The following is a 21,986-nucleotide window of genomic DNA, read 5'->3' as shown; positions in this document are numbered from 1 at the left end:
TCCTCCTGCCTTGGCCTCCCAGAGTACTGGGATCACAGACACGAGCCACCACACCCACCAGCACTTGGGAAGCTAAAGCAGGTGGATCACCTGAGCTCAAGAGTTTGAGACCAGCCTGGGTGACATGGTAAAACCCTGTCTCTAAACAATAAAGAATGAGGCCAGGCACAGTAACACACCTATAGTCCTAGCTACTCAAGTGGCTGAGGAGAGAGGATTGCTTGAGCCCAGGAGTTGAAAACAAACCAGCCTGGGCAACACAGACCCTCATCTTTTTTAGAAAAAGGAAGGGAGGAGGAAAGGTGTCTAATCTGAGAAGGAAGAAGACATTAATAATAGCTACAACTGTTGAGTGCTTGGTATGTTTTAGGCGTTGAGAGGAGCTTTCCATTTCATTTTCCCCATGCCTCTGTGAAGGCATCATTTTCTCTTTTGTTTTGAGATGGTTTGCTTTTGTCACCCAGGCTGGAATGAAATGGCGCTATCTCAGCTTACTGCCTCCCAGGTTCAAGCAATTCTCCTGCGTCAGCCTCCCGAGTAGCTGGGATTGCAGGCACGCGCCACCATCCCCGGGAAATGTTTGTATTTTTAGTAGAGATGGGGTTTCTCCATTTTGGCCAGGCTGGTCTCAAACTCCTGATCTCAAGTGATCTGCCCGCCTTGGCCTCACAAAGGGCTGGGATTTCGGGCACAAGCCACCACACCTGGCCCATTTTCTCATTTTTTTCAGAAGAGGAAACGGAAGCTTAGAGACTATCAAAAGAGGAAAAAATGTAGCGCTTTCTTTTTTTTTTTTTTTTTTTTTTTTTTGAGACAGGGTCTCACTGTTTCCCAGGCAGGAGTGTAGTGGTGGTATCCAGCTCACTGCAGCCTCCACTTCCCGAGTTCAAGTGATTCTCGTGCCTGAGCCTCTCGAGTAACTGGGACTACAGGCGCCTGCCACCATGCCCAGCTAATTTTTATATTTTTGGTAGAGACAGGGTTTCACCATGTTGCCCAAGCTGGTCTCGAACTACTGAGCTCAGGTGATCTGCTCACCTCGGCCTCCCGAAGTGCTGAGATTGCAGGCGTGAGCCACTGCATCGGGCCAGAAATGTAGCTTTAATGGTATGGACTCTAGAATTCAGTAGCTCTGATTCTGAATGCTGGCTCTGCCTTGGAAGATTTTGGAGACCTTGAGCAAGGTAGTTAACACAACCTCAATTTCCCTCATTTAAAAATGAGGAAAAATGTGTCTACCTTCCAATGCCCCTATGAGGATTAAATATGATACGTGTAAATCACATGGTGTGAATGCATACAAAACGCTTGCTAAATGTTAACTCACAGAATGAGTGTCAGTTTAATATGAGTCAACAGTTCTTACTATGGGTCAAACATTATAGCATGGTTTTTCATGCATTATTTTATCTTCTTAACCCTCTAGTTACTGCCTTTCTGAGGAAACTGAGGTCAGGGTATGAAACAAAAGCTGTCAGTTTGAGCATATGCTAACACTTGCTTCTGTGATGTATTCTGGCACGAAGGAGTTTTTCCTCCTCACTTTTTTGGGCTGTAAGATTCCCATTAGGCTGGGGGAATGAAACTGAGGCCCAAAACCTTATTCCATGTTAAGTTCTAATTAGATAGGAGCATTTGTATCATATTTGAAAAGCCAGAAGGGGGAGAAAGAGACCTGTCAAGTGCTACAGGGAAAGCCTGACGTGCAGGGGATAGGAAAGGAATAAGGATGCTTAAAGAATAAGGAGGCAGCCAGGTGCGGTGGCTCACGCCTTTAGTCTCAGCACTTTGGGAGGCCGAGGCAGGCGGGTCACAAGGTCAAGAGATCGAGACCATCCTGGTCAACATGGTGAAACACCATCTCTACTAAAAATACAAAAATTAGCTGAGCATGGTGGTGCGCGCCTGTAGTCCCAGCTACTGGGGAGGCTCAGGCAGAATTCCTTGAACCTGGGAGGCAGAGGTTTTGGTGAAGCCGAGATCTCGCCATTGTACTTCAGCCTAGGCAACAAAGGCAAAACTCCATCTCAAAAAAGAAAAAAAAAAAAGAATAAGCAGGCAAGGCACAATAAACAAGAAAGGAGATGTGACTGCCAGTGGAGTGTGCTACAGAGAAAGTGTCTTCACAGGAAGTTGTAGTATCTTAGCTGAAATTTCAGAAAGTAGGTGGGCATGGGTTCCATGGCTGCCTGGATTTGCAGAGGGAAAATGATGACTAAAAACACTTTTAAAGAACATAAGGGTTATACTGCCCAGTATGTTGGGGAGGCCAGACTGGAAGACATGAGTCTGAAAACAAGGGTGTAACCCAGAAAGAAAATTCATTCACCTATACCCCAACAGGAAACTACTCCTCCATGTAGCTTCCATGGCCACTTTGTACAATTCTCCTTCAAATAGCAATTCCATAGCCTGTAGGCTTTTAAACATTTTATATAATGGACCCTAGGATGATCTATTTAAAACCCCGAAAGAGACCAGGCATGGTTGCTCACGCCTGTAATCCCAACACTTTGGGAGGCCAAGGCAGACAGATCACCTGAGGTCAGGAGTTCAAGACAAGCCTGGGCAACATGGTGAAACGTTCTCTACAAAATACAAAAATTAGCCGGGCATGATGGTGAGTGCCTGTAATCCCAGTTACCCGGGAGGCTGAGGCAGGAGAATTGCTTAAACCTGGGAGGCGGAGGTTGCAGTGAGCTGAGATCATGCCATTGCACTTCAGCCTGGGTGACAAAGCGAGACTCCATCTCAAAATAAATAAATAAATCCCCAAAAGAATATATATCATTCACACATGCTTATGAACTTGCTTCCACATTTAGGAGCTTCATAGGAATCCCCAGAAGCCCATCTTTGTGCTTCCAAATGAGCTACTTGGCCCAGCAGGATGTTGGAGGGAGGAGTGGGCATGGTTTACGTTTTGTTTTCTTGTTCTCCTCCAGGGATTTCAACCCCATGGGATTTAAACTATTTCTAATTTCAAACACAGGATTTTTTTTTTTTTTTTTTTTTTTTTTTTGAGACTGAGTCTCATTCTGTTGCCCAGGCTGGGGTGCAGTGGCGCAATCTCACCTCACTGCAACCTTCACTTCCCAGGTTCAAGCAATTCTGCCCCAGCCTCCTAAGTAGCTGAGATGACAGGTGTGTACCACCACACCCTGCTAATATTTTGTATTTTTAGTAGAGTCAGGGTTTCAAAACTGTGTTAGCCAGGTTGGTCTCAATCTCCTGACCTTGTGATCCACTCTTCTCGGCCTCCCAAAGTGCTGGGATTACAGGTGTGAACCACCGTGCCCGGCCCCAAACACAGGATATTTACTCTCAAACCCTTGCTCTCCAGCACTGACAATCTGTAGATGTCTTTGACCCTCCTAATTTCAGAATCTAGTTTTAAGGATTGCAGCTGGTGCTTTCCTTCTAGGCTGTAGGCTTCCACCTGGCTTGGCTAGACATGAGCTCTATCATCACCCCCCTAGTCTCTGCCTTCAAAACTCAGAGTCCATGACTAGGCTGCCCTGTTTTAGGGACCTGCTTTTCTCAGAAATAGTAAGAAAGTCATAATTGCATCTCATATTTGCTGCTTGTATTTATCAAGTTCCTATAGCACCTGGTTACCTTCAGGACAGCTATACTCCACAAATGGGAAATTTTTGTTTCTGAAGCCCTCAAGGAATTCAATTTCATCTTGGGACTCTATTATTTTAATTAAGAAAGTGTTCCTTTCTGCTCATACCAATCCCGTAGATGTCTTTCTGTATTTTCTGGCTGCAGAAAAGGTAGATATCATCACAGAATCTTTAGTCTCTCAATTTATCACACATTTGTAATTTTTGTGGAGAGATTATAGGCCTTGAGGTTCATAAGATTGTTGTTACAGCAAGTGTTATTTTTATTTTTTAGCTATATTGGTATATAATTGACAGAGAAATTATACATATTTAAGGTGTATGACTTGATGTGTTGATATATGTGTACCTTGTGAAATGATCATCACAATCAAGCTGGGTAACATATCCATCACCTCACATAGTTGCTGTGGGGGTGGAGGGAGGTGAGAGCATTCAGGATCTACCCTCTTAGCAAATTTCAAGTATACTTCCTGTGGTCCCACGTACATTAGATCTCCAGGACTTTCTCATCTTTTATAACTGAACCTTTGTACCCTTTGACCAGCATTTCCCCATCCCCCCACCTGCTACTCCAGCCTAGCCCCTGGCAACCACACTCTACTTTCTGCTTCTATGAGTTTGACTATTTTAGATTCCACATACAAGTGAAATGGTGCAGTATTTGTCTTTCTGCGTCTGCAGCGTTTGACTTAGCATGATGTCCTCCAAGTTCATCCATGTTGTCACAAATGGCAGGATTTTCTTCTTTGTCAATGTTGAATAGTATTCCATTATGTCTATTTATATATACACGACATTTTCTTTATTCATCTGTTAGTGGATGCTTAGATTGTTTTCCTATCTGGGCTACTGTGAATAATGCTTCAATGAATGTGTGAGTGCAGATACCTCCTGAGATACTGATTTCCTTTCCTTTGGATATATGGGAATTGCCGAGTCATATGGGAGTAGTTTTTATTTTTTGAGGAACTGCTGTACTGTTTTTCATAATGACTATACACCAGCTTACATTCCCACCAGCAGTGCACAAGGGTTCCCTTTTCTCTGCATTTTCACCACTGTTTACCGCGTCTCACTGCAGCCTCCACCTCTCAGGCTTGAGTGATCCTCTCGCCTCAGCCTCCTGTGCAGCTGGGACTACAGGTGTGCACCACCACACCTGGCTAATTTTTGTATTTTTTTATAAAGACAGGGTCTCCCTATGTTGCCAGGCTGGTCTCGAGCTCCTGGGTTCAAGCAGTCTGCCTGCCCCAGTCACCCACAGTGCTGGGATTATAGGCATGGCTGCCACACCTGGCTATCTCTTGCTTTTTTGATCATAGCCATCCTAACAGGTGTGAGGTAATATTACATTATGATTTTGATTTGTATTCTCCTGATGATTTGTGATGTTGAGCCCCTAGGAAAAGTATTTTGAATGGTATCGGCTTCCCTCTTGCTTTGGGTGGTTCCATTTAGCCTAGATCAAAATCATATTGTAGACCAGATGTGTGGCATCCCTACCCTGCAGTCCCTGAACTTGGACTGTCCTGGGAGAGACCCCAGTTGGTGATGGATCGTAAACTTTACTTTGGCTGAGTTCCTAACTTTTCTCCTCTAGTGAGGAGTTCATAGGGAAGAGATGTCATAGGAAAATTGGTTTTATAATGTGATGCCAGAAAGAAAGGTTTGTCCTTGGCCAAGAAGTATTCATTGATCCAAAAAGGGAAGAAGAGCAGAGAGCACTTCCCCATCATCGTTCATGTTTGTCGGGTTTGTCATGAGAAGCCTTCATTCCCTTCCCACCTCTCCCTTCCCTGTGCCTCTGGCTTACTTTTGACTCTCCCCTGTTATCTAACCTGTCCTGATGGAGCCGTGGTGGGCACGCCGCAGTCTAAATGGAAGTTCAGTCCCTCCAGATTGGCAGTATGATGGACAGCTAACAGTCTGGGAAGTGGGAGAAATTCAAGAACCCAAGGCTGTTACCCATCCCCAACTTCCGCTTCCCACAAGCATTCCACACCCAGCAGGTGATAAGGATGGGATCAGAAGATGCTCCCAAGGTGTTATTAGCAGCCTCTGGCAGACAGGAGAGCAAAGAGCTGGAGAAGAACACTGGACATGGGATGGGCTGGCAGAGCTGGCCAGACAGAACCCTAGGCGGACACAGCTGGGAATAAGCCAGCCAGGAGACATGGCAGAGAGGCACCAGTTACTCTTCCAAATGAGTTAACACGCCACTGTTTCCGCTTCATCTTTATCCAGCACCCACCCCTCACCTTCCACATCCTGAAGAAGAGAGGGGGCAGCTGGAGGGCTTCCATGTGGATCTGGCTCTACACACAGGTTTGAGAACACACTCAGCAGTTTCTCATCCTGGTCCAGGCGATATTTATAGAGGGACCAGTGACATGGAGCTGGAAGCCTACTACTGGTGACTAAGGAGGGGGACAATGCCACCGGCTCAGCAGAGGGAATTCCCTGTGGGGCTGTCCCTCAGGTCCTCATCCCAACCCCCACCCCCACACTGCACTCACACCTGCTTCGACCCCAAGCAGATCAGATGTGGCGATGGGGGGGGTCATGTGACAGAGAGGGGGCTATAAATAGCTGGAGGTGGGCATGCTGCCCCAGACGCCTTGGGGACAGCAAGAGCAGAGGCTTAAGGAGCTACACTGGGGGAAGGACAGGGGCAAGCAGGCCAAGGCCTGGCCGGGGATCGGGGGGAGGGAACATGGAGCAATCTCGGTCACAGCAGCATGGGGGTGAGCAAAGCTGGTGGGGTAGTGCCCCCCAGTACCAGTATATGCCCTTTGAACACTGCACCAGCTACGGACTGCCCTCTGAGAACGGGGGCCTCCAGCACAGGCTCCGGAAGGATGCAGGCCCCCGTCACAACGTCCACCCCACACAGGTAAAGTGCCATAAAGGGAGAGGGGAGCCAGGGACGAGGGGAGACCATGGTGCAAGAGACTGGTGAAAATTAGGAATTGGGGGAAAAGAGGGAGCAGTGCTGCATTTTTTTTAACTTTAAAAACAAGTACATGGTAATGTGTTCAAAATATGAAAATCTTTGAGAGTCTGGGCTCACCTAAGTATGCACTTAGAGAGATATACATGTACTTTTATCCAGCCTTTACCAACAGACTACCCGAATCATGTGGGGAAACAGCAGAGCCTCACAGGCACGAAGAGCTCTTGCTTACATAACCTACGTGGAGTGGATTGCGTAGGAGCCCACACTACAGTGTGCTGGAAGCTGTCTCCCACACCCTCACCCACAGGCAGACACTGCTAGATCTCTGCCTCTGCGACCCTCTGCAGAATACACACACACATGAATCTTTCTGTGGAAGGCAGGAGAAGGGGTTGGGCAAGTGTAGAAAACAGACTGAATTGCATACCAGTGATCAAAGACCTACCTACCAACATCAGAATGAGCAGAGATGTAATCAAGCTTTTAGGTGGCAGGATGATCAAGTAAGAACCTATTAAGTGTTAGGCGCCTGGAAAAGTGCAGAGATGTGATCCCAGCAACAGAAGCATGCAAACTAGGAGTGGCTAGAGATGAGCAGCCTCCTGCCCTGGGATTGGTGGAAATGAGCGCCTAGGAAAGGGGGAATGCAGATGGGCACAACTAAAGAGAAGGTTGTGAAATTGTCGTGGAAAAAGATAGGTCACGGTTAATAAGTAAGCGTGCCTCTCACTGCAAAGAATGCAGAGAACAACAGAGGATGGAGCATGTCCAGAGGGCAGTTGGTCAGAACTTTTTTTTTTTTTTTTTGAGATGGAGTCTTGCTCTGTCTCCCAGGCTGGAGTGCAGTGGCACAGTCTCAGCTCACTGCAACCTCCACCTTCTGGATTCAAGCAATTCTCCTACCTCAACCTCCTGAGTAGCTAGGATTACAGGCACCTGCCACTGTGCCTGGCTAATTTTTGTACTTTCAGTAAAGACGGGATTTTGCCATGTTGGCCAGGCTGGTCTTGAACTCCTGACCTCAGATGATCTGCCCACCTCTGCCTCCCAAAGTGCTGGAATTACAGGTGTGAGCCACCACATCCAGCCTGGTCAGCACTTAAAAGGCCTTTTGTTTGTTTGTTTGTTTTGTCTTTTGTTTTAACGGGGAGCATACAGTTACTTTAGGTTTAGGTCTGGGAAGCAGAGGGTGAGTTCTGTAGGGGATCTCAACATTGGGAGTCAAAAGGATCTACTCTCAGTCCCTGACCAACCCCCAAGCATAGTTTCGAAGGAAGCACCAGGCACCCAGTTGGGAAGCAGGGACATACAGGCCAGTGTAGGCTGGAATTGAGCATTAGGAAGATTCCAGCCTACATTGGAAATAGCAGGAGACAGTGGGGTCTGACTAGGCCTTTGACACCATTTGGGATCAGCAGGAGGGAAGACCCCTCTTTCTGGCCTGGTGCTCTCACCCATGTATGCGGTGGTATCTGGGTGGAATGACAACTTGAGAACAGTGCCATTATGGCACTTCCTGGTGACAGTGAGGAGACTGGCCAAGTGAGCGTGAAGCCTCATGTTGGGAAGGTATGGTTAGTTTGGGGAGTAGAATTGGGCTGTTTTCTAGAGGTCTCAAAAGCAAACAAGTTTGGATTTTTCTTTTCTTTTTCTTTCTTTTTGTTTTTTTTTTGTTGTTGTTGTTGTTGTTGTTTTCTTTTCTGTTTGTTTGTTTTTTGAGACAGAGTCTCGCTCTGCCACCCAGGCTGGAGTGCAGTGGCATGATCTCTGCTCACTGCAACCTCTGCCTCCCAGGTTCAAGTGATTCTCCTGCCTCAGCCTCCTGAGTAGCTGGGATTACAGGCACCTGCCACCACACCTGGCTAATTTTTTGTATCTTTAGTAGAGATGGAGTTTCACCATGTTGGCCAGGCTGGTCTCGAACTCCTGACCTCACGACCCACCCATCTTGGCCTCCCAAAGTTCTGGGATTATAGGCATGAGCCACTGCACCTGGCCCGGATTTGTTTTTCTTGGTTTAATTTTTATGATGAAAAATTCAGACTTACACAAAAATGGGATGGTATAGTGAAGCCCCAAGTCCAACAGTATATTTTGTCACTATTGTTCCAGCTATTCTTTCCTTCACCACTCTCACCCCTCTGCATGCTGTGGAATACTTTTTAACAAATCCCAGACATTGTGTCACTTGTAGACTTGAGTATTGACTTCTCCCTTGCCCTTTCCTCGCCTGCCCTGGTGTGGTGTTTAGCATGGGACCAGCTGGGACAGACTGGCCCTTGTCGTGTTTTCCCAGCCCAGGTGTGATGATATGAAGCAGCCCCTTTCCTCATCTCCACTGGCCTGGGGCCTCCAGGAGCTGAGACAGCCTCAGCCCTCTGACTTCCGTTGGGAAGTGTCTTCTCTCTCGGGGTCCCAGATAGGGCTTGGAGGGAAACACTGCCTCCTTCGGTCACTAACCTAGAAGACAAACAGCCATGAGCAGGGCAATTCATCTGTGTGCCTGTTCAGGACTGCGGCGTGAAATGTTGCTTGTATTGTGAAATCAGATCTCTTCTACACAGGCTCTCCCAGAATCAGCAATGTGGCCTGGCCTGACCCTGGCCCCAGAGGACAGTTAGTGTAGTGGGAGTGGGGCAGGCTAAAAGTGGTTGGAGCTCTTATAAATCTCACACAGACACACATGGAGGAGCTACTCTGCCCTTTTCACATGTGGGGCAAGTGGGAATTATCTGACTATGGGGAGAAGTAGATTGACCTGCTTTTGGGGGCTAGTTCCTGTGTATGCATACAAGCACTAGGAGATGAGGTGGATGGGCTTAAAGCTTGATAGAGGACTTTACCTGAATAGGTAAAGGTGCTTTACCTGATAGGTGCTTACCTGAAGCACCTCAGGTAAGGCTGGACACACAAAGGCAAAGTGCAACCACGACTGCCCTGCTAGTGAGCCCAGTCTGTCCTCACCCCATTTATGTTAGCAGGAAAGTCAGTGCAGGTGGTCTGGGGAAATTGTGAGGCATCCAGAAAGTACAGTGACGTGCAGAACACATGATTGATATGGCCGCCTGGTTTCAGCACAGTCCTGTACCTCTGCTTCAAAGTAGAAACTGGTCTCCTTGATAAAGGCTCCCCTGGATCAAGATGAGTAGAGGTTGAAGAATGGGTGGAGAAAAGGAATGATAAACGGACAAGGGAAAGAGTGGGAAACGCAGGAATGGAGGGTGGAGAGTTGAGGGCAGGGATGACCACAAAGTCACCCTGCATGCAATCAGCACCCAGAATTCAGAAAAGCTATTACTCTTCTTCTGTGAGTAAAGCTGTTGCTCTTTTCCTCTGTGAGTCTACGCGCTGCCTTCTGTCTATTATTTTTCACTCTTCAACAAGACAGACATTGATCATCTTCCCTCTGTCCAGATTTATGGCCATCACAAAGAACAATTCTCAGACAAGGAGGGGGACATGGGGATGCCCAAGAAGACGGACTCCAGTTCTACTGTGGACAGCAAGGATGAGGATCGCTACTCCAAATGTCAAGGTGATAGGGACTGAGGAATAAAGGAATCTGGAGTAGAAAGAGGTACAGGGATTATGAGGATAACTGGGGCATCCTATTGCACGTACATTTTCCCTGCCCTGCCCTGCCCTGCCCTGCTACAAAAACTCTCCTCTAATTTTTTTTAAGAGACAGGATCTCACTCTGTAGCTCCAGCTAAAGTGCAGTGGAGTGATCGTAGCTCACTGCAGCCCAGAACTCCTGGGCTCAAGTGATCCTCCTGCCTCAGCCTCTCCAGTAGCTGAAACTGTAGGCACATGCCACCACACCCAGCTAATTTAAATTTTTTTTTTGGTGGAGATGCTGAGGCTGGTCTTGAACTCCTGGCATCAAGCAATCCTCCCGCCTTGGCCTCCCACAGTGCTGGGATTAGAGACGTGAGCCACCATGCTTGGCCTCTCTAAGTAATAAGGAAAAGGCACCTCTCTCCGCCTCCTTCACACTTTCCCTATTCCCTGTTATTCTTCCCCCATTTCCAAGAAACGAGTTTTAGAAAGGAATTCAAGTATTCACGGGGAATTGGGCTGTGGTGCCTTTTGCAGGGGCTGGGGCAGCAATCGGCAGAGGGGTAATGAGAAACTCAGTGCATCAGATGCACAGACAAGACCCTGAGGGGCCAAGGCCTCCCCTCCCCTCTTGAGTCTCAAACCCAAAGTAGTGACTGGTTAGCTGCTTTTTTTTTTCTTCTCTCTCTCTCTCTGTACACCCTCATCTCTTCCTAGATTGTGTCCGCCGCCTGGGACAGATGGTGAGAAGAAAGTTAGGGGAAGACTGGATCTTTCTGGTGCTTCTGGGACTGCTGATGGCCCTGGTCAGCTGGAGCATGGACTACGTCAGTGCCAAAAGCCTTCAGGGTAGGTTTAACCTGGACCTTTGCCCACAGCTGTTTCTGGAGTTCCTACCAAGGGAAGCAGGGTGTGTTGTGGGAAGCGGATGTTGCACAGAGAGGGATCAGGTGGGACTCTAGGCTCAGAAAAGACCAGGTCCAGGCCCGCCCCAGTTCTCACACCCCTCCACTTGCTGCCACCCCAGCAGTGGGTGCCCCTCTATTAGGCTGACCAACTTGCCCCAGTTTCCCAGGAACTTTCCCAGTTTCAGCACTGAACATCCCAAATCCCAGGAAGCCCCTTGGTTCTGGGCACACTGGGTGGTTTGTCACACCCAGGCCTACAGCCCCAGTACTCCAGTGGGAATCGTGACACAGCCACCAACCACCAACTGGAACAGGCCCATGTCACCTCCCACAACCCAGGCTTCCCATGTGTCAAATGAGAGCAGCACCATCTAGGGAAGGGCACACAGAATGAGCACAGCCTGGAAACACGCTGGATATACTGCCTGGTGCGCAGACATGGCTGCTCAGCCACGCTCTGCTTAACCCCAGGCATGTGTCTCTGCAGCCTACAAGTGGTCCTACGCTCAAATGAGGCCCAGCCTTCCTCTGCAGTTCCTGGTCTGGGTCACCTTCCCACTCGTCCTCATCCTCTTCAGCGCCCTCTTCTGCCACCTCATCTCTCCTCAGGCTGTTGGTGAGAACTTGCCACCAGACAGCCTGAACTGAGTGGCCTGAGAGGGGCCCTCTCTGTCTCCCCCTTGTCCAGCCCCACCCACATCCCTGTGCTGCTTCGCCCTATCCTCCCCAACCTGCCTCTTCATCCCCCGCTACCCAATTCCCATTCCCACGTTCCAGACGTTCATCTACCTTTTAACCTCCACCTTGACCCTGCATCTAATCCTTCAATGCCTTTAGGCTCTGGAATCCCCGAGATGAAGACAATACTTCGTGGGGTTGTCCTGAAGGAATATCTCACGATGAAAGCCTTTGTGGCCAAGGTTGTCGCCCTGACTGCAGGCCTGGGCAGTGGCATCCCTGTGGGGAAAGAGGTAGGCCTGGCATGACTGAGGCAAGAGCTGGGAAGGACCTTTGGGAGCCAGGGTGGCACCAACTCTAGAGGGAGCTCTGGGAGTGGAAGTGGATCAGGGACAGGACCAAGGCCAGAGCCAGGGGACATTAGGAAGGGGAAATGCTTTGGAAGTTCCTCCACCTGGGGTCCAAAGACAAAAGCCACACAGCTTGGGGAGCTTGGAGCAGGCTCTCAGACTGGACACACCTGACATTTGGGGCTGGAAAATTCTGTGCTATGGGAGGCTGTCCTGGGCAGTGGAGGGGACTTAGCAGCATCCCTGGCCTCTGATCCTCTCTAGATGCTCAGCAGCATCCCCCAGTGGTGACACCAGCAAGTCCTCCGACACTGCAATATGGGCCCCAGAGGACAAAATCTCCCGTGGTTGAAAACCAGTCTTAATGATCATCCAGACCAATTTTCTTCCTTAAATCTGAGACAGAGACTGTACATTTTTCAAGGCTGCTCGGTGGGGTGCAGCCTCCTTCCATTCTCTGCTGGAGAGCATCTTTGTCCCCTATTGCCACATTCCACCCAGCAGCCAGAGGCATCTTTTAAAAATGGAATCAGTCATGTCTGGCCTTTGGTCAAAAACTTCTTAAGGCTTCCATGCCTCTTAAAATAAAATCAGAACTTTTTTTTTTTGAGATGGTATCTAGCTCTTCTAGCTCTCTTGCCCAGGCTGGAGTGCAGTAGTACAATCCCAGCTCACTGCAACCCCCATCTCCTGCGTTCAAGAGATTCTCCTATCTCAGCCTCCAGAGTAGCTGGGACTACAGGTGCATACCACCACGTCCGGCTAATTTTTCTATTTTTTGTGTATTTTTAGTAGAGATAGGATTTCACCATATTGGTCAGGCTGGTCTCCAACTCCTGGTGATCTGCCCATCTTGGCCTCCCAAAGTGCTGGGATTGCAGGTGTGATCTACTATGCCCAGCCTAATTGGAACTTCCTACAGACATAACCTTTGAGACAGTGGACTCCGGCTACTCCTCTCTCCAGACCTCTGCCCCAGCTCTCGTGTGTTTGGCTCATAGGTTTCCTTTCTGTCCCTCAGTCACTCTGCCCTGTGTGTTATTTTCTCAGCCTGGAACATTCTTCCTCCTGACATCTGGGTGCTCCCTCCCTCCCATCACTCAAGGTGCTTCTCTCTATCGAGGGAGGCTCCTTAGGTCCTTTTCTCTAAACACATGCCCTCCCACCCTCCTCCACCCTGGCTCTCGGTCCCCTTATTCACCCTGATTTTCTTCACAGCCCTTGGCATTACCTGAAACTCTGAGAGGAGAAACATACTGGTTTCTCCTCTTCCTCCTCTCTGGGATGAAGCCTCATAAGGGCAGGACCTCTGTGTAACTCCTGTACTTCCAGCCCCTGGCACAGTGCCTGGAGTAAGGAATATGAGTCCAGTGAGTGCTACGGGGCCTCCATCTGGCCTCTGACCCCCGATTCCTCTCTCTCCTCTCTCCCAGGGCCCCTTTGTTCACATTGCCAGCATCTGTGCTGCTGTCCTCAGCAAGTTCATGTCTGTGTTCTGCGGGGTATATGAGGTAAGGTTGAGGCAGTGAAATGAGCTGGGGCCAGGTGGTAGAAGGAGTCCAGCTGTGTGTCGGGTGTTGGGAGGGCTGCCTCTGATTTGGGCTGGCTGTGGTGCAGAAGGGGGCATCGCACTAATCCCTGCTTCCTTCCTCTTCCCCTGTCCGCCTACCCTATCCACTTAATGCCTCGGTTTAGCCTGTGCCTGTCCTAATGCCCACCCCTCTTTGATCTGTGCCCCCCACATGAGGACTGGCCTGTGGTGCGCTCCCAGGCTCTCCCTGCTAATCCACACCATGCCCTCTCTGTCAGTTTCCCTCCATGTTTCCCTCCTGTGCTGCCCCATCCCTTTGTAGCTCCCAATCCCTCACCCCACCTCTTACATATGCCTGCCTGCCCCACCCCTCCACCCCTTGCCTGCCTGCTTCTCTGTTGCAGACCGTGCCTGGGCAGCTTGACCTCCTGGTGTTGGCCTGTGCAGTGGGCGTGGGATGCCGCTTTGCAGCCCCTGTTGGAGGCAAGTTGCACTTCCTCCCTACCCTGGTTGCCTAAGCAAGACCTAGAAGAGGGGGTTTAGGTGGCTGCCACAAGCTTTGGAGTGACATCCAGGGAGTGATTGTTGATCACGCCCCTGGGGTCCAGATACCTATATTTTTTCACCAAAGGGCTGTGTATTCTTTTGAGACTGGTTGCTGCTTGCTGCAGGATTTATTAGTACTGCTCACTGGAGTTCTTGCTGTCTCTTTTCTGGTTATCATTTGTTATTTTACTTGCCTGACATATTTGCCAGTAGCTGGATCCTGGCTCAACACTACCTCCGCCTCCTAGGATCAAGTGATTCTCCTGCCTCAGCCTCCCCAGTAGCTGGGATTACAGGCATGTGCCACCACGTCTAGCTAATTTTGTATTTTTAGTAGAGGTGGGGTTTCTCCATGTTGGTCAGGCTAGTCTTGAACTCTGGACCTCAGGTGATCTGCCTGCCTCGGCCTCCAAACGTGCAGGAATTATAGGCATGAGCCACTGTGCCCAGCCTATTTGCCTAACTGTTATTTCATTTTCTACTTTCCATTTTATTTTGGCACTGTGCTATGAGGTCACTTCCTTTTTGCAAAACTCATGGAGCTTCTTTTGGCCTGGGAATCACAGGGGAAAATGGGACCACAAGAACTCCTTGAGACTTAGTCCTCTCATTCTGCCTTATTCCCCATCCCTGCGTGTTCTCCTGTCCTCTGTCTGCCCACCTCCCTCTCTTCTACCTGTCTCTCTGTCTCTCCCCTAGTAGCAGCCATACTACTACTCTGATATCCTGACGGTGGGCTGTGCTGTGGGAGTCGGCTGTTGTTTTGGGACACCACTTGGAGGCAAGTGATTGGCCCCCTCCCCCATCAATCAGCTTGCCTGGCCTGGCTCCCAAAACAGTTTTAATCAGTATTCACAAGTGCTGGTATTACCACATTACTTACAAGCACAGCTAACTTTTCACGAATTTGCGTGTCATCCTTGCACAGGGACCATGCTAATCTCTGTATCGTATATGTGCTGCCGAAGCGAGCACAGAACAGCTAACTTTTAGTAAGCATTTGCTATGTGCCAGGTAACGTTCTAAGCACTTACTTTTATTCCTGGCCAAAGCCATAGGAAACAGATATTACAGAGGAGGAAGAGGAGAGAACTGAATTACAGAGAGTGCAAGTGACTTGAACAAATTTATTCTGTTAGTAAGGTCAGAGCCAGGAATTAAAACCAAGGCAGTCTCCATGTGTCCTCTACTTATATTAAAACCTGTTTGTATCCCAGCACTTTGGGAGGCTGAGGCAGGCGGATCACAGGGTCAGGAGATCAAGACCATCCTGGCCAACATGGTGAAACTCCATGTTTACTAATATATAAAAAAATTAGCCAGGCATCGTGGTGTGCACCTGTAATCACAGCTACCTGGGAGGCTGAGGCAGGGGAATCGCTTGAACTGGGGAGGCAGAGATAGCAGTGAGCCCAGATCACACCACTGCTCTGCAGCCTGGCAACTGAGCAAGACTCCATCTCAAACAAAAACAAAACAAAAAGCAAACCTGTTTGTATTGTTGGATGTTTTTGCCCTACACTGATGACATCTCTAATGGGGACTCTACGAGCTTCCTCCTTCAAGGGAAAAAATCCACATTTTGTTGTGTTTTATTAATGACACAGGAATTCAGGTAGACCTTATTTAGATTAATAATAAGCTTTTAGTGAGGAATAGTTAGGGGAGTTTTAAAGGATTAATGTCTTGATCGCAGCTTAAAGTTGAGTTAGTTCTTTCTCCAAGTATAAGGCAAATAGTGATCTCTCAGGTTATTTCCCTTATCATGAATGATTAACAAATAGATGTGGTCAGAGAAAGCAGTGGTGTCTCTTTATTGACTCATCAAAATCAATTATAGCTAGATTAACAGGGCAGGGATTATACAGTTCATTCGTTGGATTCATTGATGATAAAAAGGGACATCAAGGTGATATGTGAAGAAATTGCAGGAAGGTTGTATGCTTCTTGAATGACCCACTGTTAGAGGTATCTTTTCAGTTATGGAAATGTTAACCAGTCTTTTCATAGACTCTTCCAGGGAACTCAAATGACTTGGCACAGGAATGATACATAGAGAATAGTTTAAAGTTAATGCAGATGCATGATCTAACTTATGCAAACACTGGGGCAAAGCGCACAGACTAAGGAGCCCCAGCTAGCAAGCGCACCAGCTAGCATCCTGTTCACACTTCTCTCCCTCAGCGCTAGTCGTTAAAGCCACTAATCCTTGTCAGTGGAGGATAATGTATCTGGATTTTTACACACGTTAAACGTTCACAGTCATTTTTTTTTTTTTTTTTTTTTTTGAGACAGAGTCTTACTTTATAACCCAGGCTGGAGTGCAGTGATGTGATCTTGGCTCACTGCAACCTCTACCTCCCAGGTTCAAGGGTCTTGGCTTACTGCAACCTCTCCCTCTTAGGTTCAAGGGATTCTTCTGCCTCAGCCTCCCAAGTAGCTAGGACTACAGGCATATGCCACTATGCCCAGCTAATTTTTGTATTTTTTGGTAGAGACAGGGTTTCACCAGGTTGGCAAGGCTGGTCTCGAACTCCTGACCTCAAGTGATCCGCCCACATCAGCCTCCCAAAGTGCTGGGATTACAAGTGTGAGCCACCATCATGCCTGGCCCATTACTTGATTTTTTAAAATGAATATTGAATAATTCTGAAAGGAAATTAGTATCAAAATGATGTATTCATTATGGAGTCAGCTCTTAATTTCTTATCCTATTGAAAGAAATAAATAGAATTCAGCATTCCACTAAAATGACAAGCATCTTGCTCCCATTCTGTCTCAGGCCCTGTGCTGGATCTTGCACACCCAGGGTGCTCCTGGTTGAGAGGGTGGACAGGCAGGCACACCTATTGTCACTGCCCACAGTGGCAGCTGCGGTTAAGTACAGTGGAATGCTAACCTGCCTACGAGAGCCCGTGAAGCTTCACAAAAGAGTGTTTAATATGAGGCTTGAATAATAAGTAGGACTTCCAAGGAAGGTGGTGAGGGCAGGGTATTCTAGACAGAGGAAACAGCATTGCAAAGTTCAGATGGGGGCACTCTCATTACAGTAGCTGAGTAGTACCAGGGGATACAGAGGAAGGAATAATAGCAAATGAGTCTGGACAAGTAAAGGGGGGCTGAATTACGAAGACCCTCACAGCTATATATAAGACTATAGAATTATCCCGCTGGGCACAGTGGCTCACTCCTGTAAACCCAGCACTTTAGTAGCCTGAGGTGGGCGGATCACCTGAGGTCAGGAGTTCAAGACCAGCCTGACCAACATGGAGCAACCCCGTCTCTACTAAAAATACAAAATTAGCCAGACATAGTGGCGCATGCCTGTAATCCCAGCTACTCAGGAGACTGAGGCAGGAGAATCGCTTGAACCCAGAAGGCAGAGGTTGCAGTGAGCCCAGATTGTGCCATTGCACTCCAGCCTGGGCAACAAGAGCAAAACTCTGTCACACACACACACACACACACAATATAGATTTCTCTAGACTAAGATTTGCACAAATGTGTTTCATGGTTTAGTAGATATAATATGTAAAAGTGGTTCTACAAATTAGTTGGAAAATGCTTGGTTAAAGAGATAGGTTTTTTTGAAACTAGAAAAGTTATGAGAACGTTTGCTATGCTGACATGCATTGAGAATATCCAAAATGTGGCTGTAATGCAGCATTTCCCACAGAACTCTGTCTCATGGGTTTTGTAGCATCTCACAGCCCTGACTTTGGGAAATGCTGTCATGGGTGAATTAAAGTCATGAAAAGACTTGTGCACAAGGAAGTGACGTGACCAGCGGTGAACGTCCACCCAATCCCTTTGTCAGATGTGTGCAGGTCAGAACTGACCTGGGGATTTACAGGATTAATCCAAGATTAACAAGAAGACGATTGTCATAGTCCTGATGCTAGGTAATAAGAGACTGAACTGGACAGAGACAGAAGAGAGAGAGAAGAATGATAGAAAGTAAAATTGGTATAACCTAGTGATTAATTTTATTTTTTTCCTTTTTGAAACAAAGTCTGGCTCTGCGGCTCAGGCGGGAGTACGGTGGCGCGATCTTGGCTCACTGCAACCTCCACCTCTTGAGTTCAAGCAATTCTTCCACCCAGCCTCCTGAGTAGCTGGGACCACAAGTGCACGCCACCATGCCTGGCTAATTTTTGTATTTTTTAACAGAAATGGGGTTTTTCCATGTTGGCCAGACTGGTCTCGAACTCCTGGCCTCAAGTGATCCGCCCACCTCCACTCCCAAAGTGCTGGGCTTACAGGCATAAGCCACAGCACCTGGTGACTAATTTTGTATGGGGTAAAAGAAAGGAGGGATCTAGGCTAACACCCAGGTTTCCTACAAGGGCTATTGGGTGGATGGTGGTTTTAGTAACAAAGATTGGGTATACGGCAAGTGAAACAGGTCTGGGCAGGGAGCTAGCTGATATATTTCACTTTAAGTGTGGTGGGAAGCTAGCTGATACATTTTACTTTGAGTGTGGGGGGAGCTAGCTGATACTTTTCCCTTTGGAGTGTATGGCCTTTGATGTTCCTATGGCATGTCTAGGTGATACTGTTTGTGCAGTGGGGTTGATAAGTCTGAAGCTCAGGAACATAGCTTTGCTAATCAGCAGCTAATAGGTGTAGCTGATGACAGGAGCATACGTGAAATTGAGAGAGAAAGTGTGCCTATGAGTGGCAGGAGTAGGAGAACAAGGACAGAGCCCAGGGTTGGGCAGAGGCACAGGAGCAGCAGAGAAGGTAGAGAGGGAATCCAGGGTGGGAGAAGAGCAATGTTCCAGAACTTGATAAGAGAGTTTTCAAAAGCTGTTTTTGTTTTTAATGCCTTGTTTCCTTTTAACTGCACATTTTATGTTTGGCTCAGGCTTATATTAAAATTAGCTCTCATTCTGGAGCATACAGTGACAGACTACAAGGGAAAATGTCCCAGAACCACATTGTGGGAAAGAAAACCTAGCCCAGGATTTCAAAAAAAGTTGTTGTAAAATATTCATCAGTTGCATAGTTTACACCCAAGCAAGTCAAAGCTGACTGCTTTTGTCACTGGTATAGAAAAGGAGAGAGACTCACTCTGCCTGATTCCTGCTGTGTCAAATCCTCCTTTTAGGCCTCAGAGGCAGCTGCTTACCTGATGTGATGTGAAGAGCAGGGCAGAAGAGGTCATCAGCAAGCTCTGTCTGCCCCACATTGCCCATTGCCTTGCTGTTTTCTGAAATTCTATTCTCTTTTGTTCTCTTTCCTCATCCTGTCGTTTCCTCTCCTCCTCTGCTCGTCCCCAGAATAGGCATTCAGCCCTGATTATGCACCAGCCACCATACTAGGTGCTGGTTTCCAAGGAATTTTCTTTTATCTTTTTTTTTTCCGAGACGGAGCCTGGCTCTGTCACTCAGGCTAGAGTGCAGTGGTGCAATCTCTGCTCTCTGCAACTTCCATCTCCCAGGTTCAAGCAATTCTTCTGCCTCAGCCTCCCAAGTAGCTGAGATTATAGGCACTTGCCACTGCACCCAACCAATTTTTGTATTTTTAGTAGAGATGGAGTTTCACCATGTTGACCACGCTGATCTTGAACTCCTGACCTCGTGATCCACCCACCTCGACCTCCCAAAGTGCTGGAATTACAGGCATGAGCCACCGGGCCTGGCCTCCAAGGAATTTTCAATCCTAGGGGATCTTAGAAATGTAAACAAATATCCGGATCTGAAAGTGGTGTTGCTGTAACAGCCCAGAATTCTGAGGGTTCAGGCTGAAGGACGGATGGTTTCAACCTCAAGAGGAGGATTGAGGATGGCTTTCCAGGGAAGGGGACTTGGGACTGACCACTGGAAATTCTCTGCCAAACTGCAGCAGCTGCTGCATCTGGGATTAACCATTAGGCAATCCTCTCCCTGCTGCAAATGACCTGATGTAACCATTAGACCACCCTCCGTTTGGTGCAAATGACTCGATATAACTAGTCGACTGTCACCTATCGAATAGAAGGTGGTGGTCCTGGGAGATTCAAGAGATACGACATTTGAATGCAGCTCAGGGAGAAGAAAATTACTAGGATGTGAGATGCTGCCTGAAGGGGGCGTTCACCCTGTTCACAAGGAGAGAAAGGGGACAAACCTGCCCAGTTTATGGTTTCCTGAGGCCAGACCTCATCTCCATTCATCCAGTTATGTGGGTGCTTGCATTTCCCTGGTTCTCCTCTCTCATTTTGGCTAAAGATGAGGTTTTGCCAGGTTTTAGGTAATCTTGTCATCAATTTTTACTTTGCATCGGATTAAAGTCCACCTCCCCTTATTCTTAATATGTTGAAAGATTTTTTCTTCTTTGCATCTCTTGTGTTGCTTTTTATGGCCTCACTCACATCCCTTACTTTGTCCCTACCAACCCTTGTTCTTTTTCTGTAGCTCTACCCCCTCAATTTCTGCTCCAGCACCTACGCTCAGAAACAGTACTACTTAGAACTACTACTTAGCTTTCCTTTTGCCTCACCCACCTTTCTTAAACATCATTGTTTTTATCTTCTTCTAGCCTCTTGGTTTTTCCCCTTGCATTGGTCCTTTTAAGGCAGGTTTTTAGTAATCGTTTTTTTAAAATGTGTATGACTCCTCTAGCTTCTTTTCTTGAACTATCGAGGATTGTCAGCTCCTGCAAAGCCCCCTCCTATTTTAGTTCTGTCTTCCTTATAAAGTTGCCCCAGGTACGTGGTCTATGTAGGGCAGAAGGAAAGTCCAGGGGAGGGTGTTAAGGAGAGTCCCTGTGAATCCTGAGCTCTGTTTGGCAACTCCGCTGAGGACCTGCTCTAGAACTTTCTCTCTCTTAACTTTTCTGCAGAATTTTTTCAATTACCTTTAGTCCATGTGGGTATCTAATAGTTTTGAAACCCCATTCAAGCCTACATTCTAAGGGATGCAAAGGGCATGGACACTTGATCCTCATGTTTTGGAGGTTGAAGGCCCATTCATTTTCAGTCTTCTCTGTGTCTTGTCGGACCCATCCCTGGTCTGAAATAAAAATAAAAACAAAAAACTCCTAGCCTGAGCAGGTGTATGGTTTTGAGCATAGGAATCCAAGAGATCATTATTTTCTGCTATTAATTCTGCCCAGATTCTTGCTTCAGCAAACTCCTTAGGTCCAAGGGGTGGGGAGTGTGGGGGAGCCCTTTCACTGCTGTCTGTCCCCAACTCCATTCTATGCCCCTGCAGGCGTGCTATTTAGCATCGAGGTCACCTCCACCTACTTTGCTGTTCGGAACTACTGGCGAGGATTCTTTGCAGCCACGTTCAGTGCCTTCGTGTTCCGAGTGCTGGCCGTGTGGAACAAGGATGCTGGTAACCAAGGAGGCCATGTGAAACAGAAATGCTTGTGCAGAGGAAAACTCTGTGGGGCAGTTCAGAAAAGGAATAATGGGTGGCATCATTTGAGGGGTGGGACCAAGGCCCAAGGGTATATGACAAAGATATAGGTCCTGGAGTAGGGGAGTATATCTATGAAGGGATGTATGTAGAAAAAAGGAAAATATGGCTGGGCGTAGTGGCTCACACCTATAATCCCAGCACTTTGGGAGGCAGAGGCAGGTGAATCATGAGGTCAGGAGTTCGAGGCCAGCCTGGCCAACATGGCAAAAGCCTGTCTCTACTAAAAATATAAAAAATTAGCCAGGTGTGGTGGCGGGTGCCTGTAATGCCAGTTACTCAAGAGGCTGAGGCAGAGAATTGCTTGAACCCAGGAGGCGGATGTTGCAGTGAACCAAGATCACGCCATTGCACTCCAGCCTGGGCAACAGAGTGAGCCTCTGTCTCAGAAAAAAAGAAAGAAAAAGAAAAGAGGAAAATA

General features: G+C 47.8%; 1 protein-coding gene and 1 pseudogene across 2 annotated transcripts in view; one reads left to right on the top strand and one right to left on the bottom strand.

Annotated features, from left to right (window-relative positions):
• The first annotated feature begins 6,243 nt into the window (after positions 1-6,243).
• Positions 6,244-21,986, top strand: part of CLCN1 (chloride voltage-gated channel 1) — a 37,346-nt gene continuing 21,603 nt past the window's right edge. For both annotated transcript variants that reach the window (XM_035254521.3, XM_002751883.6), the window contains exons 1-8: positions 6,244-6,525; positions 10,003-10,123; positions 10,864-10,995; positions 11,542-11,670; positions 11,892-12,025; positions 13,516-13,593; positions 14,862-14,940; positions 21,356-21,481. In XM_035254521.3, coding sequence (XP_035110412.2) covers positions 6,346-6,525; positions 10,003-10,123; positions 10,864-10,995; positions 11,542-11,670; positions 11,892-12,025; positions 13,516-13,593; positions 14,862-14,940; positions 21,356-21,481 — 979 coding nt within the window. In that variant the 5' untranslated portion in view covers positions 6,244-6,345. The remainder of the gene's footprint in view (positions 6,526-10,002; positions 10,124-10,863; positions 10,996-11,541; positions 11,671-11,891; positions 12,026-13,515; positions 13,594-14,861; positions 14,941-21,355; positions 21,482-21,986) is intronic.
• Positions 15,043-15,134, bottom strand: LOC118143949 (U6 spliceosomal RNA; annotated as a pseudogene).

The sequence above is a fragment of the Callithrix jacchus genome, chromosome 11, assembly GCF_049354715.1.
Source record: "Callithrix jacchus isolate 240 chromosome 11, calJac240_pri, whole genome shotgun sequence".
Lineage (NCBI taxonomy): Eukaryota > Metazoa > Chordata > Mammalia > Primates > Cebidae > Callithrix > Callithrix jacchus.
The sequence above is the reverse complement of the archived record's forward strand: the minus strand, read 5'-3'. Positions and strand labels throughout refer to the sequence as shown.